The sequence below is a fragment of the Pecten maximus genome, chromosome 4 (assembly GCF_902652985.1).
Source record: "Pecten maximus chromosome 4, xPecMax1.1, whole genome shotgun sequence".
NCBI lineage: Eukaryota > Metazoa > Mollusca > Bivalvia > Pectinida > Pectinidae > Pecten > Pecten maximus.
In genome coordinates, this window is record NC_047018.1 from 13,102,917 (window position 1) to 13,118,932 (window position 16,016).

At 35.0% G+C, this 16,016-nt stretch overlaps 2 protein-coding genes across 2 annotated transcripts; both read left to right on the forward strand.

The window, feature by feature from the left end:
- The first annotated feature begins 85 nt into the window (after positions 1 to 85).
- Positions 86 to 2,579, forward strand: LOC117325281 (deoxyhypusine hydroxylase-like). Its single transcript, XM_033881396.1, has 4 exons — positions 86 to 445; positions 844 to 920; positions 1,426 to 1,672; positions 2,226 to 2,579. Exons 1-4 carry the CDS (start codon positions 166 to 168, stop codon positions 2,546 to 2,548), a joined length of 927 nt encoding a protein of 308 aa, XP_033737287.1. The 5' UTR covers positions 86 to 165; the 3' UTR covers positions 2,549 to 2,579.
- A 2,667-nt stretch (positions 2,580 to 5,246) lies between these two features.
- Positions 5,247 to 13,802, forward strand: LOC117325282. The gene is made up of 10 exons (XM_033881397.1): positions 5,247 to 5,463; positions 6,098 to 6,304; positions 6,603 to 6,821; positions 7,126 to 7,263; positions 9,023 to 9,157; positions 9,340 to 9,474; positions 10,611 to 10,745; positions 12,011 to 12,131; positions 12,309 to 12,386; positions 12,569 to 13,802. Exons 1-10 carry the CDS (start codon positions 5,277 to 5,279, stop codon positions 12,582 to 12,584), a joined length of 1,371 nt encoding a protein of 456 aa, XP_033737288.1. The 5' UTR covers positions 5,247 to 5,276; the 3' UTR covers positions 12,585 to 13,802.
- Positions 13,803 to 16,016: the final 2,214 nt, after the last annotated feature.

Consider the following 16,016-nt stretch of genomic DNA (forward strand, 5'->3'; position numbering starts at 1 on the left):
TTCGGAAACTCTTATACTTTTACATATGTATGTTCCGAACAGCACAGATCGAATGAAGTGCGTACATCTTTCTAGTTAGGAATACTATATCCGGTTGTTTACTTCCGCTTATGCAACCGTAAAAGAAACGTGGTCCAACTGTCAGAAAATATATAGAAGACAAGCATGGCCCTTGCGAGTGGTGACACGTTAGAATCAATCGGCAAAATACTTAATGACAAATCGAGACCATTAAAGGATCGGTTTAGAGCTCTGTTCACTTTGAAAAACATCGGAGGAAAAGATGCTATTGATTCGATTGCTGCCTGCTTTGACGACGGATCTGCTTTGTTGAAACACGAGCTTGCTTACTGTTTAGGGCAGATGCAGGATACATATGCCCTGCCTACCCTCACACGTGTGTTACAGGACACACAGCAAGAAGCTATGGTCAGACATGAAGCAGGTACTATCAGATAGGTTCACCAAATGAACTGACGTTGATCTAAATCAAATCAAAGATTTATTTATAGATATCTGGTCACATTTTTCTCGTGAAATTATATGTGTCGACGTCGTATTTGAGGAATTTCATTTTCGCAATTATTCAGCATCCATTTACGCTCAGTATTTATTTATTTACTATAGGGAGTCATGAACAAACTATAGCGAGTTAATATTGTTGTATCTGCATAATAACACAAGGATAAAATAATATGAACAACACAAATAGATGTTTTCGTGATATGCTAATATTAGATCAAAGAAGAGATTAATTGTGTTTAAATGTGATGTGACATTTAATTTAATGTTGATGGTATCAAAATTATTATTTTAGATATGTTTGACATTGTCTCTTGATAGGAGAAGCACTTGGAGCTATAGGCAGTGGAAAATCCATTGAAATTTTACAAAAATATGCAAATGATCCAGTAGTAGAGGTTGGTATCATTGATGTGTTCAAATGTGTTTTTATGGTTTTAATCAAGTTCAGTGATTGCACCGATATTTGTAATTCTGCAACTTTTTCTCACCAAAACAGAGGATATTAATTTCTGTTTTTCCATTCATCTGTACGGCTGTCATGTTTCATTTCCATGCAATAATTGCAACAAATATTAACAATATTAATAACATTTGATGAGTGTTTCTTATGTCATTAAGAGTCATTAAAGAGATCAAAATTGACATAGCTGCCAACTCTATTGCAACACTTTTATGTTTTAATAGATGTTTTAAAAATTCATGGTAGATGTTATGATGAGGTACTTATGATTCAAAAGCGTACTTGTTCTGACCTAATTTTTACTAACATAGGTCTATATACCTGATATTTGCAGCATTGCTTTACTAAATGTAAATGTAAATGAGTCCAATTTGTTATAAATCCTAGTAACTGTGTTCTGTTTTTATCAGAAAATGAAATCTTGTCTTTCCTATTAACAGGTGGCAGAGACTTGTCAACTTGCACTTGAAAGGTTAGAATGGTTGAACAGTGAGAAAAGTAAGGCAGAGAAGTTGTCTACCAATCCGTATTCATCTGTAGATCCAGCTCCTCCTAGTGTTTCCGAGGATGTCAGCAGTTTAAGAGAGGTCCTTCTAGATGAATCATTATCCTTGTTCAAAAGATACCGGGCCATGTTTTCACTCCGAAACAACGGTAGTGATGAGGCAGTTATCTCCCTTGCTGAAGGTCTGTGATAACATGATTGTTTGTTAATTATTCAAAGCTTTATATTGCTTTAAATATAAAGAATAACTTGTTTAGAAACATATTTAGTAAAAATAAAAGATAAATAATTCATATTTAGTTTAAACATATTTTCATTATTTAAAAGGAAAGAAAAATTAAATTTATCTTAAATGCTAAACATATAACAAATTAAGATAAAAACTCAACACAACCGCCATAAACTGTTAAGGATATCAAGAAAAGTTTTTCATTTAATTTGTGACATCTTTCACACAGTCAAACCTCATTATCTTGAAGTCAGTGGGATCATCAGAAAACTTTGAGTGATCTGATTTCGAGATTACAAAGTTTGACTGTGTCTGGATATGTTTTTTTCATGAAATCTCACTAGAAATAATATGAATACTTATTTCAGATTATTTTATGTCAGCTTTAGAGAATGTCCCCTTAATGAACTTGTGCCTAATCCTTTTTGTTATTTTAAGGCAATGAAATATGTTTAAACCAATCATTCAAACAATAATAATCTTTATTAATTTGTTTAATTTTTCAGGTTTGAAGTGCAAAAGTGCATTATTTCGCCATGAGATAGCATATGTGCTTGGTCAAATGCAGAACAAAGTGTGTGTTAAACAACTGTCAGAAAACTTAAAGGATCTTAACGAGAGTTCCATGGTGAGGCACGAGTGTGCAGAGGCTCTGGGTTCCATCGCTTCAGAGGACTGTACACAGATCCTGGTCGATTATTTAAAGGATTCAGAGAGAGTGGTCAAGGAAAGTTGTATAGTGGCACTGGACATGAGTGAATACGAAAATAGTGGACAGTTTCAGTATGCTGACTCTTTAGCAAAAGTCCAAAATGTTGGATCAGCTTAAAAAATGATCAATAAATATTTTAATATGATACCAACTGTTCTTGATTCTTTGAAATTTCTTTCCTTTTGTGTCACCAGTCATATTTTAAGGATAATAGGTGAATCAGTCCTTCCCACTAACAATAAAACAGAAAGTTAGCCCAGCGTACTAAGTACCCAGTTATAGACTTCAGTTCACCTTGACCGGTGGGCAGAAGAAATATATCCTTCCCCATGTTGACAAATGATCAACTAAAGACAAGGTGGGATAGTTTCAGGGAAGATATATGATGAAGAAATAAGTTGTTTATAAAGAACAGATACCGAACTAGACATGATGTGTCAGTCAAGCAACATCTTCACTAGACAAGGGCTATGATCAGCCTTCTCCTGTTCAAGAGAGGAGAAGGCTTGGTCAAGATATTGCCTTATTCCAAGTTCTGTCAACATACAGTTTCTGAATATAATGGATTGTAAGTGACAATCAGTCCAGACAAAATTTCTATTTGCTTTTTTTTGCTTTACTTAGTAATATTTCTTTGACGACCTTTGGATTGTATGGAGTAAGTGACTATCTAGCATGTTTAACATAGCGGAGACTGACTCTATCTAGCATGTTTGATATAGAGCGGAGACTGACTCTATCTAGCATGCTTGACATAGTGGAGACTGACTCTATCTAGCATGCTTGACATAGCGGAGACTGACTCTATCTAGCATGTTTGACATAGTGGAGACTGACTCTATCTAGCATACTTGACATAGTGGAGACTGACTCTATCTAGCATGTTTGGCATAGTGGAGACTGACTCTATCTAGCATGCTTGACATAGTGGAGACTGACTATCTAGCATACTTGACATAGTGGAGACTGACTCTATCTAGCATGCTTGATATAGAGCGGAGACTGACTCTATCTAGCATATTTGACATAGCCGAGACTGACTCTATCTAGCATGTTTAGCATAGCGGAGACTGTCTCTATCTAGCATACTTGACATAACGAAGACTGACTCTATCTAGCATGCTTGACATAGTGGAGACTGACTATCTAGCATGCTTGATATAAAGGTGACTGACTATCTTGCATACTTGACATAGTGGAGACTGACTCTATGTAACATACTTGACATAGTGGAGACTGACTCTATCTAGCATTCTTGATATAGGGAGACTGTCTCTATCTAGGATGCTTGACACTGCGGAAGCTGGCCGTATCTTACAAGCTTGGCATAGTAGAGAAGGCGAACCTGTGGATTGTGTATAACCGACACGATCTGACTTGAGGGTGTTGCGATACCATCAGGCTGATGTCGGCTGGGTGTTAACCTCTATCAACAGTAAATAGCTCCAGGATAGTCCATCTACAAAGACGCACACTATGATTGGTACATTGTACTTGTCTTGACCGATAGATGACTATTTTGATAAAACCTATTGACATCTCCATTTAATGGATTTCTACACGGAGACACACTCGAATTACTGAACCTGACAATGTATTGTATTATTCTTTATTGTTGTTACTATATTACGTCCGGAATAACAACGTCAACCGGTAATCCCGGCCATATTTACAGCTGACACCGTTACTGATGACAGACCTAAATATTAAAACTAGAACAATACCAGTATAGGCCTCCGGTAACTTTAGAGATATCCATTTGTATCACATGTTTCTTCCATCACTACATTAATATATTTCGATAATCTTATTTGATTAAACAGCATATACATTTCTAGTATATACATTTCTTATACAGTGCATTTTATCAAATTTATTTTAACATTTTGTGAAAATGTCCGAAAGTGACACATGTTCGGGTATATGTTGCCAATTGCAATAAGAATCAATTTATAATGATTAATTTAAACACGATCTAATTACTTCTTCTGTTTCTCAAAATGTATTTAGTCATATTCAATCGAAAAAAAGAAGGATGAAAATCACACGTGAAAACATTTGAGATTATGACCATTAATAAAATTGTTTAAAACTGTCGATATATCAGAAACTGACATTTTATCACCAGACATTATTAGTACAGACTAGAATCACCTATTATGTATCATACCTAGCTCTCGTGAAGTAACCGTGTACCATACGTTAGTAAGAGACATTCAAGAAAATGATTTATATGCCCAGAATGATAACCATACTACCTTTTTTTTTTAAATCAGCAACGATATATCATGAACCCAAATTTGAGTTTTCTACACATATTTCTGTATCGAATATTTAGATAGTAAGTGATAACCTATCTAGCCAGCCTTTCGGACTACGTACATGTATACTACAGCCCGCTACCTACCAATCGGAAAGATGGTCAGAATCATTCGGACTACTAAAACACGAAAGATGTGCAAATAAAAAAATATCTTTAACACCACTTAGATTATGCTGATACAATCTTAGAATATGATAACATAATTAAGATAAATTTCTATGGCAGACGTATAGCAGAGGACATTATTAACGTTTCATTGACCTAATCTCTTGTAAAAGAGAAAATAAAGAATTTCTGTCTATCTGTCTGTTATATTGAACGGTCTTGTAAAACCCATGTTTTTAACAACTATACTCTATCCATTACAGTATAATACGCTACACTGATGAGATATTTTCCTATAATAAACCCGTATACTGTATCTAATACGATAGATGACCTCCCGACAGGCTTTGTGAACTGTTGGACTAATTACAGCCCCATGGACATAACGTCCGAAATAAATCTGATAGCATCAACACTATGGGGTTAGAGATTGACCCCAAGTGGTCAATTTCTGGTATCAGATCACAGGGTTTTGTTTACAATGGTCGTGTAGTTACAACATACCTGCACAAACAAAGGTATTCTTTCACTGAAATGGAATGTACATGGCTGTGCTTTTTAATCCTCCTGATTTTAAACTTGTTGGAATATTTGGAAAGCTCGGGTAAGTATGAACGTTGAGTATCTTACCGACGGTTTCGTCACTCGAAATTAACAACTTATTTTGTACAAACAATATTACAAAATAGCTTTCAAATAGTGTGAAGCCCCAGTGAAAGGAACTTAATTCTTAAACACTGCCGAATTTATTTCTTTTCCGGTCAATTTTTTTTTTGTTTTCCCGATTTTCTTGATCAACGTACTTTTGCCCCCACCCCCCTAGCATCACTGACGAGTCTTGCCACGTGCCACGTTACGAAACAACCATTTTATGTTTATGTTTATAATTTGGCTTTTATAAAGGTTTTATGCATTATACTACATTTGTTACAGTATTATACATTTGGTATACCATTGCACATTTGGTAAACCATTGTACATTTTTCACAGTATCGTACATTTGGTACATTTGCGCATCTCATTGTACGGTACACTATCTTACGTTTGATTCAGATGTACCATGTTTCCTACTGTCATCAGTATTTATATAGATGATAAAAACAAAACAAAAACAACGGTACCTACTACGAAACAACAGTTTTGACATCTATCACGATGTGAAAAACATCCGCTGTAAAACCAATATATAAGTTGCAAATATGTTAAATTAAACTATATTTCTATTCCTCTATTCATAGAGAACTTGTCTCGGAGAGGTTCTGCAGTGACGTCACAAAGCAGTAACTATATAGAGAATAAATTCCTTGCGTACAACGCAGTTGATGGCAACAAAAGCACATTTTCCTTGACGGCTCGTCATCAAGAGGAAGCGTGGCTTCAGGTCGATCTTGGTTTTACAGCTCGTATACAGGAAGTCGAATTATTACACCGGTATGACGTCACGTGTAAGTGTGGATGCATGTAAATGGACTCAAAGTAAAATTGTATATTCTCAAAATTTTACCCTATAACTATCAACATGTCATTTAAATATTAATAACAAAAGTTTGAAGATGTCCGAGGTCCTGTTCGGCTTAAAGGATGACAAACTATATATTGGATGGATTTGAGAGGTAGAAAACAGCTCAAACATTATCAAACAAGGTCGAACATGAATATACAAAGTCTATTTAACTAACTATTCTACTGTAGCTTGCGATGATTTGACACGGATGTATAGCCTCTGACTCTATGACATTTCAGTCTATCGCCCACTGAGGTTCCACATCATCGTATCCAATGTCTCCAACTTCCGGTTTGGAACTTCCTGTCTCTTTGATACAGTAAATATTATCCCGAATCCTGTCACCATACCATGCGTTCTGACAGGAAGATATGTGACAGTCTACAACAATAAGTCGACTCCGGTAGGTGTCGTCACCTCCGAGGCGTTTGTAGAACTGATAGAGTTTCGAGTTTCCGGTAAGTAGCTAACCTATATACTAGCATTTAGGACAAATGCGCTTATCAATGTAGAACACACAAGTAAAGGATAAGAATTTTCAGATTAATTGCATTCTGTTTTGACTTGTACATGATCTAGAGTCTACATGTAAACCATACCCCACCCACGTTTTGACTTATAATCTGTTCCCTTGTCGTTTACGCCTCATTTGACTTTTAGGAATTGTAGGAATAATATCCTCACGACAAAATAATGAAAACAAATTAATTTAGAACAAATTTATTGAAAAGATGTCTAATATTTGATTTCCATATTCGGAAGGCTGTGAGGAAAACAGATTTGGTCATAATTCTTGTCTAGAAAATTGCCATTGCGCATTTGGCGGCTGTAACTCTGACAATGGTGTGTGTGACGTACCCGGATGTACAGCTGGTTACAAAGGACCAACATGCAGCCAGGGTAAGTGAGGCGTTGTATTTTATCCTGCTACTGCCACACACACTGAGCTGATAACTACTGATGTATAAACGTATGCTTTATCCGTCAATACGATTTCTTCATACGTCAATACGATTAACGTTAACTTGTTCCACACCTGACGGGACTATTTTCAGGTTGACCCTGAACTTTGACCTGAATGTGTAAAGTTAACGTAAACAAACGCGAGTGAATGCTATGTCGTAATCTTCAAAGGTGAATTTATTGGGAATAATTTGTATTTGTGTTATATTTCCATACATGTATGTGAAATTGAAAGCTAATTGAAAGTTAAATAAAAAGCCTGGAACTATTTTGCAAAGGCGCATTAATAGTTTCACACACGATTATAAGTAGTATCAATGAATGAATATTTTCCTGCGCGATTCACTCGGGGTCACTTGTACCCAAGAAATGTAAATAAAACGGAAATTTGTTTGTTTTGGATGTCAATTTGTAAAAAAAATGTTGCAGGATAAACAGAATACATGCACGGGTGTTACAATACAAGGTTTATTTTGGTGCTAGGCTCGCACCAAAATAAACCTCGTATTGTAATATACTAGCCACCAAAATAAACCTCGTATTGTAATATACTAGCCATGGATTCTCTATGGTATGTTCCTTTAGATGTTTTAACGCAGGTTTCCGTAGGTTTCGGTCCATATGTGAAAATAACATCATACAGACCTTATAAACAATATACAAATGGAGAGTGATCAATATAATAATGCCAACATTTTGATAATACCGAAAATATTACAACTTATAAAGAATAAAACTGTAAATATCACAACTTATACAGAACAATACTGTATATAGCACAACTTATACAGAATAATACCGTTAACTTACACATGATGACACTTAATGATTTAGTTTATCAATTCTTTTCTTAAAAGCTAAATACATATACATTAACCGGTTTTATTTAATTCTTTTGCGTTCTTAACACTTAATTATTGTACTAATTCAAATACAATTGGCTTTCTTCAAAAATTGCAACATAAGCTAATTCCAATATGCTATGATTCATGCACACTTTTAATACACAATTAGTTGATCATCACAATTTAAGCCAATACTTTAAACGTTTCAGCTTAGTCTGGTAACGTATATTGGGAACCTGCATAATTCGACAAAAAAAATCCCGTATACCATTAACTTCTTGCACCTTTTCTACTTATGGAGCTTTATGGTATCCCAATATCTCATTTGAATAGCCTAAACCACTAGTAATATATATGTATCAAAAACAGAACGTTGTGTCTTTATATAAAAAAGAATGACTTTTCAAATTGCTATACATGGCAAAATAAGCTATTTTTTAAAATGTATTTTTTATTCGTTTTCAAATTTTGTTTACCGAACATGGCAAATACAAAATACATGAGTAAAGACAAAACACTCACATTTTATACATCCACAGTTACACTTTCACTCCACCCAAATATATTATGTGGTCGTTGTATAAATTAAACTTTGTAAGCTAGTTTACTTTCATTAACAACACGACATTGCTTCCTCTTTGGATTTTTCATCAACTACTTCAATATCTGCATTATTGTAAGACCAGTTTTCATTGTCACGTTGTCTTCCTGTGTTTCGAAATATCTTTTTTTTAACATTTAATGTCAACTTCCAATCATTATTATACATAAACAATAACATATCTTAGAGAGACTGGGTGATTCTGCCATCATGCCAATCCTCACGATAATGCCTTTGTTAACATCCCCAGGCTGTGACAGTAATTCCTATGGCCCGGACTGTAACCACACGTGCCACTGCTTGACCCCTGGATGTGAACTTGTTATCGGATTGTGTAACAAACCCGGATGTGAAATTGGCTACGTTGGTCCAGCATGTGATATGGGTATGCATAGAACAAAATACACATTTACTTATAAATAATTATAATTTTATTGTGAACACAATGTCATGAACGTTTTCAAAAGGGAAATTCTAACTACTAGAAACATTGAATGAACTACTGGAAATTTGAAAATCGTATGGAGTTCAGATGAGTATCAGCCATTGTATTGTTGTTTTTTTTAGCTTGCATGGAAACCTACTTTGGAGAGAACTGTAAACAGACATGCCACTGTGAGGTGCCGGGGTGTCACCGTGTCACTGGAATCTGCTACACGCCCGGATGTAAAATGGGTTATACTGGGCAGACCTGCAGTGATGGTAATGATAAGGATATAACTCATTACGACGACTACTTTTATCATTGACAATCACAAAGGTGATTCAAAAGAGGTTTTAATGTATTTAGATAATAAAATGTATAAATTCAATTCAGTAAAATATCTTAAGATCCATGTAGGCCGATTTCACGAGAAATAAGCACGTTATTGATTCATGGATACATTTATGGGACATCTAAACAGCAAATCCAGTCAAAACAATGATATTTTTCAAGCTTATCAATTCCTACTATGGCACAATTTAACAGAAGTAGCTTGATGAACTTTTAGTTTATGTACATTTATCATGGCAAACCGTGGGACTTGCTGTTGACATGTAATTTGCTAATCTGTTTGTAAACAAAACATACGAAAAATGCATGTTTCAGGGGGCATAATTAGCTCATTTGTATCGCATATATTGCACACACTAGCCATATTGATTTGCTCATAAGTGTCTAAAGCAGACCAGATTTCATTTTATTATATGTATAAACACTGTTTTTATTATGACCTTGAAATGCCAATGGCGGTCATGAAAGATATCACACATATATGAAAGATAAGGAGGCATTTCAAACATCAAAAATGCTCTTATTAGACACTATAAAGAACTCTAGAAATGGCAAGAAGAAAAATGCCACAAACTCACCAGTTTAATAATTTAACTTAGAAAGGTCCTTCTTCCTATGGTCAGATGTCTTAAAAGTATGATATATGAGCATATTTATTGATTGAAATGCCTCCCAATATGCCATATTTGTGTAATATTACACATATTCACAGCCGCCATTTGCATTTCAGGGTCAAAGCGTTTATACGTATATAACGTAAAATCCGGTCAAACCAATGCTCCTACCCTGTGCTATAGACAATAGTGAGCATAACAGTTTGGCTATTTTTAAGGTTTGGTCATTTGCGCGACTTAAAATTATTCCGTGCTACATCTTACTACAAAGTAACTCTATAGAAGAAACCGATAGCATCTACAGCAAATTGTTGGTGTCCAAACAAACATTGTGGGTTATAATATGACTTTTTGGTGCAAATCTTAAGATGTTCATTTGTATTTGAAATTCAACATTATTCTGCTATAAAGATGACCCTTTAACGCTTATTTCGCATTTATACATGTAGGATGTGAGCGTCACCGATTTGGACGTAACTGTGAAAACACGTGTCACTGTGCTACTACCGGATGTGATGACGGTACGGGAGTCTGTGGTGAAGCAGGCTGTATACACGGATACACTGGGAAATCGTGTAACAAATGTTAGTTTAGTGTATCATGAAACGTTCTTTGGGTATAAACTAGGTACCTGTGGAATAGAAATGTTAGTTTAGTGTACCATGAAACGTTCTTTGGGTATAAACTTGGTACCTTTGGAATAGAAATGTTAGTTTAGTGTACCATGAAACGTTCTTTGGGTATAAACTTGGTACCTGTGGAATAGAAATGTTAGTTTAGGTACCATGAAACGTTCTTTGGGTATAAACTTGGTACCTTTGGAATAGAAATGTTAGTTTAGTGTACCATGAAACGTTCTTTGGGTATAAACTTGGTACCTGTAGAATAGAAATGTTAGTTTAGTGTACCATGAAACGTTCTTTGGGTATAAACTTGGTACCTGTGGAATAGAAATGTTAGTTTAGTGTACCAAGAAACGTTCTTTGGGTATAAACTTGGTACCTGTGGAATAGAAATGCTAGTTTAGTGTACCACGAAACGTTCTTTGGGTATAAACTTGGTACCTTTGGAATAGAAATGTTAGTTTAGTGTACCATGAAACGTTCTTTGGGTATAAACTTGGTACCTGTGGAATAGAAATACATAGTTGTTTTATTGTTGCATGGGCAAACAATAAAACAAATGTACAATTCAAATTTATTCAAATGTTGATTACAAAATTCTAATTACATAAGTGATTTGATGACAATACATACATTTGTATATGTAAACGCACAAGTATAGTCTTTTCCCACATTATTCATGCCATACGTTCAGGTAGCATTACTTTTGAAGGTATACCCGCAGTAAATGTTACCATTATACAAATGTTTACTTAAAGCTAGCTTTCCTCAACACAAGCGTATTAATGGACAAATTACGTTGAGATTATAGATATGTAACAAGAAGCTTGTCTGAACACATCACTTGGGTATTATCCTAGTTTTCCTCTAATGCAAAATTAACTGCTTTTCCCTCCAATCCCCAAAGTTTGATCACAAAAATTCAAATACACTTACCTAGGTGTCGATTTATTAATGAAAAAGAGAAAGCCAAAATTATTATCATTTTTTTGCCCGGTTTTTGGCATTCACCAACTTTTGATATGGATCAATACATCATATTTCAATTATATGTTAGTATTGATCTAACTAAAGATTTAAAATGTTTACACGGAGCTCTAACAGTGATATTTTAAATTTCGTATATATATGAAATGGTTACAAATAAATGATAAATAGATATTAAACCGGCAGTGTAAAAATTAATGATCTGTATGTAAAGTGTGTTGAAATTTTCTGTCACACAGCTGCCCTTGAGAACGGCTCACCTCAGCAATCCCGGATAACGTTTGAGTTCATCATCATCGTCATGGGAATGTGTCTTGCTATCTTTCTCATTATCATCCTGTGTATAACCGTCTGTGTCAGGTAACTCATCCGTCTATATATCATGTCTTTTGTATGAGCGGCATTCACTGCTGAATGGTTGATACATAGAATGGTCACTGAATAGAAAATAAATATTTGTATTAATATTTGCCAAATATATCATAGTACATGCATATATATCATTTATACGAATGATGCTCAGACATTTTCCTGTAGGAGAAGGAAGAAACGCCCTCCGTACGATCAGTACGCCAGAACCACGATGGCCTACCCAGCTTTCCAACAACAACACAGGTTCGTCGATACACGTTGTCTTATTTCACCTAGAGATGTAATGATATATTGCCAAAAAGGTTAATGTTATTTAAGATTATTATTAAACTGTTACTGTTTAAGGTACATTTACAATATAACTGTCATATTTGACTAGTTATTGCTGTCTAAGAGAAGATTAACCATTGTTGGTTTCTTTACAGATACACGGAAACGTGAAACATCGAAAAATCAGAATGGAGCATTATGTCGAGATCATCACATCAATGAAAATGTGGCATGCCTATACTCTTATAGACCAGGCAATTTCCCAGGCAATGCTGCCAATAAAGATCCAGTCTGTATTTGCTAAGTGCTACATGCATTACATGGTTATTTTCCGCGTTTCAAGACCTTTGGAACTGAATTCTTCTGGATAGTAAATAGAGATGACGCATTGAAAGTCACGTAATACCACCAAGATTATTTACTTCATTTCAGCACGAGACAACTTTGTGTATCCGTTAACACTTTAACCTTGTAATATCACTCAAAATTGACAAGTGCTATATAAAACAGAATTATTTTACGAGAATCACAAGTACTAGAATAGCTGTGAGGGCATCGCTTCCACCTGGTGTATCTTCAATACCCTGTTCATTGGGGGTTTGATACTCGTTGATCATTCGTCTTATTAAGTTAACTGGGTGCAAACATCCCTTCAAGTACAAAGATAACATGCCTATATCAAAGTATTTGTAGTTGATACAGGAAACGGCAGAATTCATTAGATATTATATTGCCATTCAATTTTAGAGCAAACAAATGTTATTGAGTTTTGTCAAAGGGTTTAAGCATCAGCTTATACTAATTTAGACCTTTCCAAGTGTTATGACATAATTTTTTAGTAGTTTGTATTAATAGTCAGTCTAATAAAAATACAGATACTCGATATACAGTACGCATGGACACGATTATTGTTGAGTGAGGGCATTTTATGGATGGATTAGTAACCATATATAATATGGGAGACAACTCCAGTGTAACTTGATTTATACGCCAGTCAAATGACGCGAGTATTATTGTATGACGTCCTAAAATAAATAAATATTATTGACAATAATTGATATTTTCTATATATGTATATATATACTTACCGGACACTGAGAACAAGAAAAATTAGAATTTTACATTAAACCTGTTGGGTATACATGTTCAGATATATTTTCAGGGGGTTCAAATTACAGCAATATTTTCGACAGTAATAGGGTCGCTACAAAAGTAGCAATCATCTTGTACGAAAGGTACCGTATACATTGCATAGCTTGCTACCATTAACATATGGTTTCCATGGTCTTCAGTTATACCCATTTGTGTTCATTTCTTTTGTATTTGAATTATTCTACAAATTTTATAATATGTACAATGTAAATTAAAAACTAAAATCAAATATTGTGTATTCTCTTTTTGTCATGTCAACATCTACAGAAACACCAAGTGAGAACAGACATGTAAATCCTAATCCTCTCTCCATCTCAATAGAACGACAGAACATAAAAGATTTGTAGTAATACTAGGTGTTCCTGAAGAGTAAGCGCCTTTTGTACCACCAAAAGAGTCATGTAAATCTAGGCCATATCTACGTAATGACACGGTCTCGGAATAAGAACAGGACCACGACAAAAGAACTACCTATATTTGAGACATATTGGGATCATATCGACCATTAACATTTCTCGTGGTTTTCATCAACCAGCATCTCTCGAAACCATGTATGTGCTATTTCCCCGTCAGCAGATGCTATTTATCATGAAAATTATGAAGTATGACGCTGCAGAGTGAAAACGTCCGATGTATAAGAGAGCCTATTTATTATTGGCTGAGGCATGCCAATCGGAATAAGACACCTGTTTATTATATTAAAACAGCTGTTCACATGATCCTTATATAAGGTTTATCATTCGGCCTAACAGTTATATTTGGGGATTGGTGGAATAGGTATGGAATATCAATTTCAGTGAAGATAAGTAGCTACAGTATTTAATATTCCCAACTTCTCGTGCTTAGTTGTCGTTTTACTAATTTGTTATGGTGTAAAGCTGGATACAATGGGCCAGTTCTTCGGCTGGTGGACAAATTGTCCTATATGGCGTTAGCCAACGCCCAGTATAGAAATTACTCCCATAAAATTGACGTTTCGAAAATTCTTGCTTTATATGGCTTAGGAGAAGCTCTGCAAGAATGCTGTGCTGTTACCGATGTACATGTATTTGTTTTTTTTTTTTTAAATTGAGATTTGAATTTCAGCTACTTATGGATTCCATGGAAATGTTCGCGAAAGAATGAGTTAAATGAGAGCACGCCTCATGAAATTCGCTTTCTGAAAAGATAAATCCGTTAGGTTTATCAGACTAAAAGGAATTATCAGTTTTAAAGACATGTAAAGGTCTATCTGTCTAGTAGGAATTAACAGTTTAAAAGACACAAAAGGTCTATCTGTCTCATGGTATAGAAATATACCTAATTAACACCAATTAAAGGGAAATGATAACTTACAGATTTACAGTGATAAATATACAAGCAGCTGGATCACTACAGAATTTGTTTATGACGTTGCGCTTGATAACATATGACGACGCCATTTTGAATGGGGTGTCCCGATGCAATTTCGACGTTTTCTGCTCTTGACTTATATTGTCTCTTTGAGGACTATTTTCATGTGTATTGATCAATGAATCTAGGAATGGTAACATTGATACCAAAGAGAAAAAGGTTCATGTTGCTTTCTTCGCCATGAATGTTTCAGCATAACTTGTTTGAGAAGGGATTCGAGATACCGTGCATGATTGGCGCTCGTCACCCCATATGTATTGCACAATAGTTTCAGACTTAAAGGCGTTGTGCCTGATGGACACACTATTTGCTGAAGTATGAATAGGTCAGCCGTTTGAATTGTATCTAAAACCTTCTCGAAAGTGTGGTACATGTAAATGTCCTTTTAATTAACAAGTACAGTTATTGGCCTTATAATTACAATTTTGGCAAATGTCCTTCTAATCAACAAGTAAAGTAAATGTAACAGAACTTTCTAATTTACTTACACATGTACATTGAGTCCCAAAGGCACATCAGTTATAAGTATTGGTTGTCGTAAATGTTTAAAGCATTTGATTGGCCCATCACGCAGCTGTGATTTTCTTTATTCTGCTTCTTCACGGAATATGTGCGGTTTGCCTGCCATATAGCAGGCGACATTGCCGCAAAATTCAGACTTTATTTCAAGAATTGTTTAAAGAGGCTTACCCGCAGACGGACCGGTAAACGGCACATCTCCGATCACTAAATAAGCTTCAGTACACGTTTCTATGTGACAAAATTAGAGGCTTTGCGACTTTATTTCTTGAAAACAATTACAGAATATGTATTTAAAAGACGTTTTAAAACTCAACCTGAGAGGGAAATGTATGGAATATAACGGCAAATCTTCTTTGTAAATCGCCGCTGCCTTTGAAGTTATCACTGTGCAGCACTGTGCACGTGCTTGTTTCTTTGATGTGTCAATCAAATTAGACTCCACTTTATAGCGGGGACTTATTGCGGGTTGCGATTAAATAAATAATATTTAAAAAATGAGGTTTTAATACCACTTTTCAGCGTTTTATAAGGAAAATA